This window comes from Orcinus orca, chromosome 9 (genome assembly GCF_937001465.1).
Source record: "Orcinus orca chromosome 9, mOrcOrc1.1, whole genome shotgun sequence".
NCBI lineage: Eukaryota > Metazoa > Chordata > Mammalia > Artiodactyla > Delphinidae > Orcinus > Orcinus orca.
The window spans coordinates 34,774,203-34,791,397 of record NC_064567.1 but is presented as its reverse complement, the minus strand read 5'-3'; the positions used below and the strand labels follow the sequence as shown (position 1 = coordinate 34,791,397).

Here is a 17,195-nt window from a genome sequence, read left to right as displayed (position 1 = left end):
TGGTCTGGAAATGTCCTGTTTCTTAATCATCTCTATATCCTCCCTTCAGACTCTGTGCTTGGGATGGCAGATCTTCAGCACCTGACATGTTTTGTCTATGTTAGACACAAAGTACAATATTTAATTTGGGTGCTCTTGAAAGAGCTTAAGGTGATGTTGCTTATTTATGAAGTTTCATTTTCTGTACTAAATATAGTGTCGTGGCACCTTTGGAGTTCTCATGATGCTCACTGATTTTTGGTTTTAGGTAGATGAGTGTCGATCTGAGGATTTTTTGTTAATCTGGTTCATTGCTGTGGTACGGAGTAGCATTTCATTTCTTTTTTTTTTTAGGATGCTTATGACCTCCTTAAATAGCAGTCCAAAAATCGTGTGGCTTGTTTTGATTTTAACCAAAGTTACAGCTGCCTAGCTGTAAAGCAGTCAGTTTCTCTTATTATGACTAGTTCTTCAACTTGTACTGTTTTAAATTGCCTGCAATTAGCATATTTCAACCTTATTTTTAGGTTTAAATTGCAGTGTGAGAGTATACTCTCCTCTTAGCTAATTAGTGCTATCAAGGAACAGTAGGTTACCTCATTAGTACCATGTGCATTTAATTAAAGAAGAGAAAATTGGAGTTAACCTCATAGTTAATATTTTCACAGAGTGCTTCAATGCCAACACCTTCAATTGGAGTCACACCCCTGTGTATCTAATTATGCACTGGTGCCAAATAAGGTTAGCAAGGGTACTACAAGGCTGTTGACAAAATAATTTAGATGAAAAAGTGTTTGTTGGATTCTGACAGTAAAATATAACTTGAACGTTTTTTCTTCATCCTCATCTGCCAGCATCAGGTGACATACTTCTTCATAGGAAATTGAAGGGAAAGAATATTTTGGAAGCCATTTTTTTTTCTGTTTAAATTAATGTTGCTCTTATCTTGAAGAAAATGGCATATAGTCATGTAAAGCATGTACAATCCGTTTCTCAAACAGATCCCCTGAACTTCAGAGATGTATTTGAAAAGAATTATTTATAAGATGTAATATTTACATGCATCAAACCACTACAAATACTCCCTGACACCCCTACCACATCCCTCCTTGCTTTTCTTGTTTTCTGATATAATTTCCCTTGTGTATCTTATGAATGGGGATCATCCTTTCATATCATACATGAAGTCTAAGGATGTGTTGTCACATGGTCTACACAAATGCAGTGTAATCCTTTTGCCCTTCAGACAAAATCTTTTGAAATGTCTGATGCTACTTAAGTAAAAAATGACATTCCATGTCATTTATCAATAAATAATCACTTTGCTTTTACAGATAAAAACGCAAACTATTCATTTGAGTGTATAGAGTAATTTTCAATACAAATGACACAATTCAACAGGTTTTAACAGAGATTACTGAGTTTAGCTCCATAGTCTTAAATATGTATTTAATGGCAATATTTGTGTTATAGTAATGCAGAACCAAGGCAGTTTATTTAAAGGGATTCTTGTGATTGTTCTCACATTTCATGACAAGACAGGATCTATGTTCATTCGTGTTGGTTATAATTGACTACAAGTCAACAGTTAGCTTTTTCAAAAAGAGATAAAGTTTTAGGGACAAATAGCATGCCATACTCTAAAATCACAGTACCATTTAAAGCTATAGGAATATTTATTAATAAACATTGGCCATAATTTTAGCTTAGAAGTGGGAAGTGAGGCTCCTAAGTCAGTATCCTGGTAGATGATCGGTAATTTTTGGTTAGTGGTTATTTCGTATTTTCAAATATTCAAATTAACATCTGCCAAATTATTCCTGTTTTTTCAATTTTATTTAATACTATTATTAGCTGTGAGACAAAGGTGGAGTAGTCTTGCCTAGGTCAACCTACCAAGATAATAATCCAAATAATATTTTCTTAAATGATAATGTACATTACTAGCATTAAGCCTTAAGATTGGAAAAAAAAAAAAAAAGCCAACTCCTGATTCTCTTTGTTTAATCTAGGAATTGCTTCCAGAAACAAAATTATGTGTCTGTGGCCACTCTTCTGGTGATGGGCATCCTCACAACACATTTGCAGTAAGTTACACTGGGCAATTAGTAATTCAGCTACTATGCACAAGGCCATAGACCCAACCCTGCTAAAGAGATGGTCTGTGATTTTCTATCAGCCGCTACCTTCCATTGATGCAGATGATCAAGAGATGACTAATGTTAAGGCACAGATGTAATTAGTTTGTTTTCTATTACTTCTTATATTCTTGCTTCAATTATGTTTCATCGGATATACATACAGTTCACCGTTTCTGTGAGTTGATGGCGTTAAAGTTTACCTTATATATATGAGAGCATATGGCTTTTTCACCTCTGTACTTTTCTTGAACCACTACACTTTTCTTGAACAGATTTAGGAATAATTTGATGAGATGGTATTGATATGCATCAAATAAGTGCATTGAGACTATGGATAGATACAATACATATTTTAGGGAAAAGTTCCTGTTCCATGTTCTGCAAGTTACCATATAAATATGCCAAGGCCTCTTTTTACATATTCTGTCACTAGAGTGTAATTTGTCTCTTTAGACTATAATATCCAATGAAAATTACTTCCATGACCCAGTTCACATACTGGTTAGCCTTGGAAATGAATAACAATCTTGAAGTGGCCGTTCAAGAATTTTTAAATAGAGCAACTTCATGTTTCTGTTTACCATGGATACTACCTGTATTCCTAAGGAATCTGTAACTATGTAAGTCGTATATTTTCATATATAGAATTTTTGCTTGTTTCCTTAAGAATTGATGTACTTTTTTAGTTTCCATGGTCTAGAATATTCCTAAATTGACTCACCCAAAACTTATCTTTTTTTACTACCATATACCTAATATTTCCTAATTTATGATTGGTAGAACACAACATAATTAATCTCATAGACAAATAATCAGTGTCTTCCTGAATGAAGAAGAAATATATAATTTCATACCTTAGTTGAAAAAACAAAAGATTTTTCTCAATAAAAATAGAGTCAAATTAACATGGGATGCTCTTCTTTGTGGAAAATATATAAACTTTAAACATTTTTTAAATGTTAGATGCAAAACAAAAATGAAATGGAAACGGCAGTAACGTACTATTTTATGGAAATAGTGAATGCAGGGGATTGGTAATAAATTTTGCACATGAAATTAGGTTTCATAATGATCTGAAATTATCTAGTTTGGGATTTCATTCATTTTAATTCTAAAGTGTTTGCCCTTCTAAGCTTTCTTTACAATAATAACATTTGAAAAACTAGCAAAAATTAAAAAGCAGTGTTAAGGTTTGCTGAAATTATGTAAATTTATGTGAAAGACTAAAATAATCTTAATTTTTAGGTTTTCTCTATGTTTTGAAGAAAATAAAGTCACACTTCAAAAATAACTATATTTTAACTTAGTAAAGAAGATTCATTCAAAATTATACTTAAAAAAAAAGTGCGTTAAAAATGGAACAGGCAGTATTCTTAATTGGTAACACTTTTTCCTAAAATAATTTCAATGGCAAAATTGTTTTCTTTAGACTGAAGAGTGAGATGGCTTAACCAATAATAGTGTTTGTTCTTTATGTAAATCTACTTCTACCATTTAAAAAATTATTATCTACTCTACTGATGGAAAAATAAATCTACAGCAACAGATCTTTATATTTTCACTGAAATGTTTTCAGAATAAAAACAAACGATGGAGAAATTAAATGAATGGCTCACAGGTGCCCTGCAGTTCCTCAATTGCAAGCCTGAATCTATAGCCCAATCTATAATCTATAGTTTGTGATCACCAATGTATTGGTCTTTCCAGAGGTATGCCACATTGTTCATGGCTGCCTTGAATGCAGTGTTGAACAGGAGTCTGAGGTTGTGCCACGTGTCTGAGACTGCAGTTAGTCTCCAAGACAGAAAGAACAACAGGATAAATTAGTGAGGTCTGGTGTGGTTGGTGGGGGGAGAGAGCATGGCAGTGCATAGATCAGGTGTTTTCCATCCCTGCAGTGCACCAAACTAAATACTTCAAATTAGTCACTGAGTGACTTTGCAAATGATGGTTCTTGACTTCACAATAGAAGGGAAACATTAAATACTAAGTAGGTGCTTATTTTCTTTATTGATTATATTAAACTTTCTGCAAGCTAAAATGGCTACATAATGTGATTTAAAACCAAGATGCGAACTAAAACAAATACTATTTGTTATTCATAGTTGACAGTTTCTATGTGATGGTCATGGCTCTCTCTTAGTATTTGTTAAATTTTATAAGTACTAGTATGCTGGGGTGGTACTCGACCACCATGAGATTACTGGTGGGATGGAAGGAACAAAGGTATAGAAAGAATAGATAGGCGTATCTAAAACCAGCCCTGTCCCTTTATAATCTATATACCTCACATTTATAATAAATTGTGAACCATTGTAATAGTTTTCTAAATTCTTAAGAGACCCTACATAATGCCCTATCAATGGATTAACTTAATATCACACGTATTACTTCCATGATTGGTCCACCTTCACAAATAAAAAAACAAAATTTTCAGGCATGTGTTCTAAAGTGGCAGATTAAATTAATTTTACCCCCTATCTCCTATAAGTTTATTAACAAGCCTGAAGTAAAGTACTATAAATCTCAGGGGGGGAAAGCCACTTACAATTACCAAATGTAGGTTAAAGCCCAAATTATCTTAAAGAAATAGTAATGTTACATAATGTTACATGAGATTAAACGGATGTCAAAAGCTCTCCATCATATCATCTTCTTTCAGGTACTTATGGTGTCAGGTTCCTAACCAAAGATGCAATGAAAATATATTTCAAAGGAGTATTTTCTGGTGTTTTGGTCTGGAAGTAGCCATAAGATGTTGGCCATCATCTAAGTATTGTGCCTCCTTATTATCATGTTGTTGAACAGTAGAGACACTTTTACGAACTCACTAATAGATTATGTTTATTGTGCCTCTACTAATTCACTGCTGTACTGGGCAGTAGTAGTTGTACTCACATCACGTCTACCTAAAACTTGTAATCTTAAATTCTGTTTCCTGTTTTTTGTAAAAGAAATGTTTGGGCTCCAGAGGTTGTACATTTAATATTCTAAGAGTAACAATTTAATACTCTTATTATAAGTTTGAATTTTATAGGAAAAAGCATTAAGTTCTGGCTTTAAAAAACAAGAAGATGAGTGTAAGTGAGCATCATTGTAAGAGATTTCTTTTCGCTACTTGCTTTTCACCCTCAATTTTTTCAAATGATGTATATTTAACTCTAATCTGGAAAATCTTCACTTATTTTACTTTTATTTCAAACTTTAGTAATGGAATTGGTGCCTTTCTTTTTTCCCTGATATATCAAACAGCTTTACAAGTGGCTAATTCTGTCAAGATCCTAAATTTCACAACCTTTGGCTTCCCTACCACACAGTAGCAACCCAAGTTCACTCCTCAAGAAGTAGACCTTGTTGATACCTCATCTGCCTGAATGGCCTTATTAGCACCTACCTGCAGATAATATTATTGTTAGTCTTGCCTATAGGTTTTTACACCTATGTGAATACTGTTTTACATAGGACTCTGCCTGTTAGCTCTAAGTGCTAAGGCAGTTAGGAGAATGCTCAGAGTCTTTGTCTTCTGGATCTTAATTTCAAAGCATTTACCACTGGGTCAAATGCATATCTTGATGAACAAAATTTGTTGGACCTATAAATTAAAAATAAGACCTGGCTGGTCTTGGTCTAGCAGTTTTATATCACATTCAAATTATATTGACCACATTGTCATCTTTTCCCCTACAGATCTTGATTCTGTTGTGACTGACTGCTGAATGTTTTATTTTGATGGGAATTGTGGATTGGAAGAAAGAAAAAAGGAAAAGGGGATAGTGACAGTTTTAAGAGTCTCTTATTTTCTGTTCCAAATTCATCTCTCTTTTTAGGCTTTACATAAATTCTGCCCAGTACCAAATACTCTGTCCCATGGGCTCTGGAATCAGCTTTCTAGTTGAATATTGGGCACATTACTTGACCTCTTTTAGCCTCATGCTCTCAATCTGTAAAATCAGGACAATAATAGTATCTGCCTCATAGGGTGGTACAGGGATTACATTTGATAACCCCCAAAAGTACTGAGCATGATGACTAACACACAGGAAGTGTGCAGTAGGTGTTTGAGGCAGTATCTGTAGTATCATCAGTATACTCTTGCTTGGACCAAAGAGGCAATTCTGTTTGACATAAATTTAAATATGCATTTGGTATTAACACTAAGGGGCTTTGGGCATCACCTTATGCCATGAGCAGAACAGATGGAAATGTTCCTTCCTGAGAGGAAAGTCTTTATATTCATTAATTTAAGTTGAACACTGACTTTTTCCCTCACAAAAATCAGTTATCCAAATGTTTTCTGATTTCTTAAGCTAAGTGAAAGAAAAAGAGCACTGCCTCACCAGAGCTAAATGATGTCCTCAGGCAGTCAAGGAAAATCATGGCTAAAGAATGTTAAGAAAAGTGACTGTGCTCTCAATTGTCTGTATCCAACCAGAACACGTGAAGATAGGAAATTAGGAAATACGTGTGGCAGTGCCAGATTATCTCCAATTATTTCTTCCCTTCTCTTTTATAAATGTATTGGCAGAGATTAAGAAGAAGAATTAGAGATAAATTACTACTTATTAGTAATGTTGATCATTTTAACTAACAATCTGGAGACAACCTGGGATAAAAATTTTTGGAGAGTCCTTTCTATATAAAACCTATATTGCAAGATTTAACTCTTTGCTATTAATGCAAAGTTGTGTTAGTAAAATTTTAAATTTATGATGAAGCAGTAAAAATCAGATTTGTTAATTCATCATGTTCATTTTTTGAGTAGTTTATATTCACTATTACGATGGGATTGGTATTGTGCTAGATTGTTTGATTTAAAATAAACCTTAAGATAGTCAAACATTTCAAACACCTATATTACAGCTGATTTTGTTAATGCCATAACGCTATAATATAGTGACCATGTTTAGAGCTACTATTAAAAACCTTCCAGATTCTCCGTTGCAAGTAGAATAAAGGTTTCTGTTTTTAAAGCCTTGACTGACATTTGCATGCAACTCCTTGATTAATCTTTTTCTTTCCTAGTATAACTCAAGATATTAATAATTATCTTTACACACCTCATTCAGCTGGGATGTAGCTCCCTGAGCTCAGTTCATTCTAGACACCTCTCCTGAGTGATTGCCTCTCACCTTTTATTTTATTGCAATATTTGAGACTGCCATGAATTCTCTTGATGTTGGTTCCAAGAAGGACCAGTAGCAGAGCTTTTTCAATGGGGACTCCTCTTTGAAATTTATAATGAATAATTTACTCCCCTTGATGATTCACCAAAGCATTAGTATGGCAGAAATCAGGGGCTGATGAAAGAATTATTTATTTAGTTATCTGGTTTTGTTGTTGTTAATATATTTTTCATCAACTAAATTGATACACACACTAGAATATGTATGTGGCAATAATGTGAATTTATGTTGCCCATTTTAAGACTGTATTTTTCCTTTCACATTTAGAGTTATTTGTAATGAGCTATTAGTGATAGCCTCTACAAATATGAAATATAATCTGTATTAACTTCTAACAGTTCACTCTATAGTTTTTGCATATTTCTAAACATCACTGATAAATGTGTATTCTGTATTTATTATTTGTATTTCTGTTCCTTGTATATTTCCACATCATTTATTGTAGCATAATAATAAGTGAAAGGCACAAAAAAACAAGTCATCCTAGTGTATACATTTTCACAGCTCATGAGCACACGCACGTATCTCCCGTTGCGGAGCACAGGCTCCTGACGCGCAGGCTCAGCGGCCGTGGCTCACGGGCCCAGCCGCTCCGCGGCATGTGGGATCTTCCCGGACCGGGGCACGAACCCGTGTCCCCTGCATCGGCAGGCGGACTCTCAACCACTGTGCCACCAGGGAAGCCCCGTCCATGTGTTTTTATTGAGTTCTATCTGCAATTCGTTTTTCTTTCTCTTCTTTTTGAAGTTAAATTTTTTACATTTGTAATTTTCATTAGGCAAATGAGTTATTTGTTACGCATATGATTGACAAATTATAGAATCAGATTTTTATTACTGGCACCATTCATGCAGCAATATATTCACTTAAAGATATTTCTAAATAACCAGATTTTTCATATATTTTAATACATAGGATATCATGTTAAACAGTACATGATTCCCATTGGCATTCAAACTTAAACCTGAAACTGCACACTGTACTTTAAACCTTTATCCAGTGGGGTTCAGAAAGCTTACTATTATCAGAATTTGGTCATGCTGTAATCATACAATGCACCATACATCTTAGATGAAATTGCACTTGTTTATTTCCAATTAATTATATTCCTTATCAGAATGGTAATAAATTTGGTGCAAGTAGATTCATGCTACTGATAAAATAAAGAATAAAGTCTTATATCAAGTTAAGCTTTTCAAGATGAAACTTTTTTGTCGTATTTAACATTGAGGAACAGCATGAAATGCTCCAGCTCTTGCAGCCATGTTCCTAAGCTCTTTTCCCTGAAGTCGTCATTACCATTCCAGCAGACCTTCTTCCTGTTCTCTCTTGAGATAGTGTGAGATATTTTGGAATATTGGCAGAAGTAATCTACCACTCAAATTCAGTGTGTTATAACATGACACTCCAGAATAACAATATAATATCTTAATTCTAATTTAGGATTTGAGTTGTAAAATATTTAGTGGGGCTTAAAACAGACAGTATAGAATGAGAGAGAACTGAAGAGATATTACTTAAGTACTCTTACGTAAGAGTATTCTTAAGAGATACTACAGTGAAAAGGAGGCATCAAGTAAATATCTCAGAGATAAATTCTCATTAAATTAAGCATAATTCATAAATTCACATGTGGTTGTGTAATTTTAGAGAGAGAAAGAATGTTGGCAAAATGATATCAAAATTTGATAAGCCTAAAGGTTTAGAAATTTAATGTTATATATGCAATATTTTCTTGATACATAGGTAATCAATATAAAATTAAAAGAAATAAAATAATATGAATAACATGTGTACTGTTGTTTTATCTCTATTTCTCCCTAAATCGTTGTTGCCTGTAAGTTGCACCTCTCTTAATACTCTCTTATATTAAGGGTGAAAAATATACTTCATTTGCATATTAAGGCTGGAAAGTATACATCTTTTGCATGTTTACCCTTGTCTTTCTGTATATGACCTACATAGTCATTCTGCTTTATTAGAGGGATTCTGCCCTGTTAGTGCATTGCCAAAATAAGGAGGCGAGGGTGTCTAATCAACATGCATTTCCATTGTAGTGACTGATGGAATATGTTAGCTTAAAAGAGCCTTAAGATTCATCTAATTCAACTCCTTTATTTTACAACTGAGGAAACTAAAGAATCCAAGTGACTTTCCTTTTATCTCTTCATTATTCATTGAATTCAAGGAGAACTCTTGATGATCTGATAGTTCTTTAGTCTTGAGCCATGGTTCATATATATTAATTTTGGCAAGCTGTGTACTTTAATTTTAATTCTATATATCTGTTAAAGAAAGAAAGCACTCCCTTTTTCCAAATGTTGCTAATCATATTTACCTATAATAAGGTTTCAAAAACTGGATCAGTTTCATGATCACTTTTGAAATTACTGTGCATATTACCTGACTACTTGAGGACACTTTTTTTTTTTAACAGCTTTATTGGAGTATAATTGCTTTACAATGGTGTGTTAGTTTCTGCTGTATAACAAAGTGAATCAGCTATACATATACATGTATCCCCATATCTCCTCTCTCTTGCATCTCCCTCCCACCCTCCCCATCCCATCCCTCTAGGTGGTCACAAAGCACTGAGCTGATCTCCCTGCGCTATGCAGCTGCTTCCCACTAGCTATCTGTTTTACATTTGGTAGTGTATATATGTCCATTCCACTCTCTCACTTCCTCCCAGCTTACCCTTCCCCTCCCCGTGTCCTCAAGTCCATTCTCTACGTCTGCGTCTTTATTCCTGTCCTACCCCTAGGTTCATCAGAAGCTTTTTATTTTTTAGATTCCATATATATGTGTTAGCATGCGGTATTTGTTTTTCTCTTTCTGACTTACTTCACTCTGTATGACAGACTCTACGTCCATCCACCTCACTACAAATAATTGAGGACACTTTTAAGGTCTCAGTCAGATCTGTGAGGTAGTCTAATTTATAGGTTGAGGTTTTAGAAAAGAAAAATTCAAGGATCTTTAGTGATTCCCCCAGAAATGTTTTAAAATGAATCACAAAATCCCAGACTGTTGGTTTATTGCTTACATTCTTTTGTTAGGACTTCAACTAGAAAAAAAGACTTATTTTTTAAGTTATGCAGGGCATTGCTATTTATCGCCTAATGTTTAGAGGCATAAGCTTAATAGTTACAAAGTCTTAATCTTTTAGAGTCATTTTCCCTTTATCCCCTTTTATTTATTCCCTACACATCCAAGCAAGATCAGTTGCTCTGTAGGGTTTCCCTGGCTTTTCAGGTTGTCTCTTTACTATCCATCAGTTAAATATTGTCTTAACAATTGAACATAAGTGATTTGTGAGTCATCCTGACTTTAAAATACAAAGTAAAGTGGATGATATAATATTGATACTTTAAGTCTGATATTGAAATATCAAACATTTAAATAGGTAAAGTTCAGAATAGATCCTTGAATTGACCAGATGAAAATGCTAAGTGACTAACATACACCTTTGATCCTGTAAAAAATATTCATAGCACTTCTAAATTGACAACTTAAAGCTATAGAAATGAGTACAGAGATTAGAAGTCTGTTGAGAAACTATGCTTCTAGAAAAGTCCTACAAAGTGTCTGGAACGATCAATGCTATCATTGTTAATTAGCACATAAACCCTTTTTTTATTGTTACCATCATAGGATAAATAATTGCTCCTGTTTCCTTTTCTCATAACTTGTGTACAGTTTTTAATGTCTGCCCAGTGTCTGCTGGACACCACTGGGCTCTTTTCCTTTCCCAGATTTATGCCCTATTATTTCACAAATAAAAATGTTGGGTTCTAACTGATGTATCTACTTCCTGTTCCCAAACATACACTATTCCATTTTTTTCTGTTCCTTTTCATGTGTTATTATCACTCTGTAACTTCCTCTCTTTTCTTACCAGCTTAGCAGATTCTACTGGTTATACAAGGTCCAGCTCAATTACTGTCCCACAGGAATGCTCTTTCACCAAGGTCGTCCACATTGGTTGATCACTCTTTTGATCTTGTATGTCTATACTAATCCATTCCACACTTTGGAATTATTCTTACACAGCCCCCTGACATTCAGTTCCATTCAACACATATTCACTGAGCACATTCTATGTATAACTGACCATGCTACAAAAATTTTCAGTAAAATAATGATCACCTGCATTTGAAAATTGTATACTGTGAAGGTGGAAAATATATAATTTAGGACTGAAAAATCAATGCAAACTGTAAAAAAAGATTTAATCATTGTACTGAGGAATTGAGGACAAGTAGATGGAAGAGGTTTATTAGAGGTGAAGTTTTGAGAAAAAAAACAAAAACAGAAATTCATCACGCTAGAAGTGTAGAGAGCATTCTAGGTGATGAGGACAGAATCAGCTACGTTATAGAACAGAAAGAAAAAAAAAAGGATAGGTGGTTTTCAAGTTAGGGCATAGTGTATTGTATCTTGGGAATTGGAGAACATTATGGGGAAAAGTTGTTGCATAGTCTTTAAATATATGGACCACAGCCAGAATTTGAAGTTTTAATTGGCTTTAAAAAAAAAAAAAACCCTTAAATATTCTGTAAGATTTTGAGCAACGAAGTGGATGTAACATAACAAGAGTATCATATTTAAAGATATCCTTGGGAGCAATAGGAAGAAGTGATTGGAAATAGAAAAAATAGTGGAGTCTATGTGTCTAGGTGAGAGGATGTTGTCCAAAAAAATTAATTGGATGTTGTTCAATTAAGTTGTTGTCATCTTATCTAGGGGAAGGACAGGGTAAGGAAATAAGAGGACAGATTTAAGGGAGAATACAACACTTTGATTTAAAAGGTATGTTGGCAATTAGAGGAACATAAAAAATTGAGATCTCTGGAATTTTGTGCCTGGATATCTGTGTTTGTTTGGTTGGGAATCTGGTGATATCTAGAACACAGGAAGAATAGCAGGTTTGATGGTGGGCAGTAGGAAGTTAGAGGTGATAAAAGTGTTGTTTGGGAGGTGTATTTGCATTGCTGGTAGGATATCCATGTTCAGCAGACAGCGACGAATTGGAGATGTTGCATCTTTGGAAGTCAGGCCATATGCAGGAAATTAGAGTCCATTGTTTTGAAGGAAATTGTAAAAAGGAAGACAACCACAGAATTCGCAAGGTCAATCAAAGAACTATAGAAGAGATTTTTTAAAAAGCATTATCACAGACTGAAGGGTGGTTTTAAGCCTGTGGGGTGAGACATGAACGAAGTTACTAGATTTGGTAAGAGTAGTTTCAAAGAATATAGTCCCTGGCAGTGACTTGAGTGGTAACTAAAAGAGTATACGTAGACAAGTAGTGTACTAGTCCTTTGGGAAAAATACTGATTAATAGGGAGATGATAGGATGGGGGCTTGCGGGAGTAGAATTGAGGAAGGGTCTTGGGGGGAGGGGGCAGTGGAGATGAAAAGATTAAAATGGCAAGAAGGAAAAGAACAGAGTTGAAACCAGCTCTGAAAGATGATTGGGGGAGGGTGCTGGCCTCAAGGGCATAGGTGGAGGTAATTCATCTCTAAAGGAAATAGAAACCCACTTTCATCTAAAATGGACAGATATTTGAAAATGAGTAAACTCATAGCTAGGTTAGTACCTCTCTTTATATTATTTATTAAATCTGTTTGTGGCTTGTGACTACCATCTTGTCTCTCTCCCCTAGTGTCTTGACATCTAAGTTTGAGCTTTGTATCATCACCTTTCAGGGATTCCTGTTTCTCGGACAAACTGTATGAAAGAAGGGAAGGGTGTATTCATGGTTGTTAAAATTTTCTAGTTATGACAGCTTTACTCTCACCATATTTGTGAGAGTAAATATGGTGAGAGTAAATAAAAAATATTTTTAGCCAAAAGAATAGCTACTCGTTAGAGTTAAAACTTAGCAACTATTTTCTTATAAGAGACTCTAATAACCTAATCATAATGTGAGTGTTCTTTCCTTCCCCTCCGAAATTTAAGGTGGATTAATATAAATCTGAAGAACATTAATTATTTCATGAAACATTTAGATACATTAAGATTTTTAACTTTTTAAGTAATTGGTCGATTTTTAGTAATTAATAAACTATACCTCTTCACTTTTTAGAAAAACCTTTTAGTGAAAACAGAACATGTAACTGGGGTGAAATATATGCAGAAATATTATGATAGTCTCTTTTTCACTGTATTGACAGTTTAAAATTTTAAGAGCAACCCAATAAACCAACCACTGAAATTGCTGTTAGACATACATGCCCCTGCTTAATTCTGCATTTAGTATATGCAGTATGGATACAAAGATATGACACAGTAACATATCCCTTAACCAAAAAAACCTTCTTTCTGTTCATAAAATCGAAACTAAAGTATGAGGAAAACAATATAAGAAAGGAAAGAAGGAAGGGAGGGAGGAAGGAAGATAGACACAAATAGAGACCTTGCTTTTGAAGCCCATTTACAACAGCAAATATTTCTGCTTTACAAAGTGGACTTTAAATGGTGAGATTTCAGGAATTGGTGGTAAACGATTGGACGTGTATTCTCTCCAAATAGTTCTGTGACTTCTGATGGAGGAGTTCCTACATCATTCTTACTGAAAATGAATCCCTTTCCTTTTTTTAGTTCTCAATTCCCTGCAAAACAAATTTGCTCTCCAAACTTAATTAAAATGTTTTTCTGTTTTGCCCTTTACTGGGATGTTGGTGAAAGTATCGAGTATGTCAGGTTTTACAAGGCAGAACAGCACTGTGGTCACTTTGGCACAAGCCCACTCTTTTAGGTATAGAAACCATTTGCCATAATTTTTATTATACCTATTTACACCTATTTTTTTCTCTTGAGGAAGCTGAGCATAACTGAGAAGTAAAATAACTGGGTTATAGTCACATTTCAGTAAAGGATGAAGCCAAGATCCCAGTTCAGGTCTGTCTGCCTCCAAGATCTCTCCTTCATGTCACACCACCTGTGGCATTTTTCTGGTGGTTTTTAGTTTGTTTTATTATTCCACTACAAACATTATTTAAAGAAAGCTTCCCCCGCCCTCACATTGGAGGAGTACCTGAATATTTGAGTCATTTTAGCTGCCTTGAACACCTTGACTTTGCTTTCTCCATGCACCTCCTATAAACCAGGGATTTCCAGCTCCACTCCCTTCAAACAAGAACACAAAAAGGATTTGACAATCACCAGGCAGTGTCCCAACTCATGCTCTCAAAAATTTGATTGTTTTTTTTTCAATTCTGACAACTTCCTATATTTCTTCAATTAGTTTACATGTCCTTATCTTTCTTGAACTAACACTTTACTCTCATTACATCTTCTATTCTTGTTAAATCTTCTGTTGGACAGTAAAACACTTATTTGGCATTCTTGAATCTGTGCTGTTTTTTAAAATCTTCTCCTCCTGCCACGTGTCTTGTCATTCCCTATTTTTAACTGACTCTCAAAAATAATCAAAATATTCACTCTGCCCTAAATATGCCCAAGCATTTCCCCCCTCCATACCTTTGCCCACTCAAGTCTTTCCCTCGTCTTTGCTCCCTAAGGTAGAATAGATCATAGAGTTCATCACTTCCTGGATAAGGTAGTTATATCTTGCTACCGTAAAAATCTGTACGGGATGGAAGGCTGCTCCACCTTTTTCTTAGCTAGATTGTGATGACTTTGGGGGAAACACCATTTCGTTTCTCCATGCTACACAATGAGAAATGTACACACATGCCGTCTAGCAGAAGGGCTGGCATACAGTAGGTACTTTAAAGAGTAATCTCCTTTTGTTTCTGTGTGATTTTCTTTTTCTTTTGTCATTTATAGTATTTCATTTAAATATCTCTGCATAGAATCAGGAAGGAAGTACAGTTTTGAGTGAAAACATAATGGTAAGCAATAGTCAAGCGTTTTTTTTTTCTCTCCATTTACCATCCAATGGTCTTTTTTCTTACTGACCAAGAAGTTTCTGAAATATGTAAATATTGTTGGGAACGGTGAGACACTAAAAAATGGAGTTTTTGTTAAATTTTAGCAGTCTTTAAATCAGTGTTCCCAAACTTAGCCGTCTAGTCCACATTTTTCTGAGTCTCACTCAAACATGGGGATTGATTATTTTCAGTGAAAATCAGAAAATCTGTATTTCTTCTACCAAGTGCTCTGGGTGATTCAGAGGATTAGTCACAATTAGGAAACACTTAATCTAGACCCTCCCTACACTGTGTGTTCCTTGGGCAAACAGCATCACCAGGGAATTTGTTAGAAATGCAGAATCTTAGGTCCCACCCCAGTTTATGCTCTGTGATTATATTTAACATTGTTTTAGCTATTTATTTAGTGCTCTGTATGTGTCTGTGAAGGGCAAAACTGTGTCTTCACCAGTCAGTTGTTTTGAGTACACTAAGTTTAAAAGTAAGATAGTTTCAGTAATATAATATTATTGGGGTTTTGTCTACAAAATTTGCTTGACTGAATTTTTCACCTGGCAACTCATGAATATCAGATAGATATGATGGTTGAACTGAAGAAGGCCTACTTATAGTATGATGTTAAAAAAGTTTTATATCACTTAGTCTATGATATGTGCTGTATTTCAGAAGTAAAAAGGATTGTGGGATGTAGGGAGGAAAAAAAGGTTTACTATAGTGCGAGTTACTGGAAGTATTTTTAGTGATGTTTGCTTTTTTACTTAGATTCCATTTATAAATACCTTATTATCATTTTTTAAATTAAATGACACTTTATAGAATGCTTGATGACTTTAATTCGTGCATTAAATATGCACATATATTTTAACAATATTTGCATCTTATAATACATTTAATAATGACTTGTCAGTGTTACTGGTTAACTATTTCTTTGGTTTTATTTAATATTTTAAATAAAGTTCTTCTGTATATTATATCAAATTATGTCTGCCTCTTAATTAGCAGTATTCAGTTAGCTGCATTTTCATCTTAAATGAGATTTTTGTAGGAAGCTTTCCCCCAGAACAGTCATTTGAAATACTTCAAGATGTCAAGATTCCAAATAATACTTCATATTCTTGTTCTTCTATTTCATGCTTAAGTATATTTTAACAATATATTACTTACTGTAAATAATTTCTCTTGGACTAGCACAAAATTTCTTGCTATTGCAATGCATTTATAAATCATAGTTTGTACTAGTAAAGACAGTTTTACTAACAAAGTACTATGAGTATTTTTAAAGCCTTTTTAATTATTACTATTAAAATGTTAAGTTTGGTAGGTACTCATTTAATTAATATTAAATTTTAGATGTTTCATTATTATTACTAAATTCTAGCTTTAATTGTGTGAATGAACCAACTTTAAACACATATAAGCATAGTAATTTTTAAAATTGAGAAATTGTGATTAATTCAATTTAGGTTATGCTGATTTCTATTTTCAACAATATGTGAATAAAATACTTGAGTAAAGGCATAGGCAAGGGTAGAAATATGGAAGTATTTCCTAAACCTGTATACGAAGAGGATACTATTCTCTCACTAGTTATGTAAAGTTCTCCAAGTTCAAATCAGTTGCTGATTTGGTGAACATGGAAGAATAAAGTCTGTCGTTCTTAGTGTCTTATTGAATATTCTAATGGTCTCATCCTTGTTTTAAAGTGTCTTTAATATTTATTTTAAGCTCATTCAGTTTTTAACCACCTACTCTTAGTCCCATAGTTGAATTAGGTTTTTAAAAATACTTTAGGGCTTCCCTGGTGGTGCAGTGGTTGAGAGTCTGCCTGCCGATGCAGGGGATGCGGGTTCGTGCCCCGGTCCGGGAAGATCCCACATGCCGCAGAGCGGCTGGGCCCGTGAGCCATGGCCGCTGAGCCTGCGCGTCCGGAGCCTGCGCTCTGAAACGGGAGAGGCCACAACAGTGAGAAGCCCGTGTACAGCAAAAAAAA

At 34.4% G+C, this 17,195-nt stretch overlaps 1 protein-coding gene across 11 annotated transcripts in view; it reads left to right on the top strand.

Moving 5' to 3' along the window:
- Nucleotides 1-17,195, top strand: part of FOXP2 (forkhead box P2) — a 547,197-nt gene that overhangs the window by 419,287 nt on the left and 110,715 nt on the right. For 8 of the 11 annotated variants that reach the window (XM_049715206.1, XM_049715209.1, XM_049715204.1 and 5 more), the window contains one exon: nt 1,992-2,066. The exons of the other annotated variants lie outside the window; for them this stretch is intronic. In XM_049715206.1, the coding sequence (XP_049571163.1) occupies nt 1,992-2,066 (75 nt within the window). The remainder of the gene's footprint in view (nt 1-1,991; nt 2,067-17,195) is intronic. 11 annotated transcript variants of the gene reach the window in all.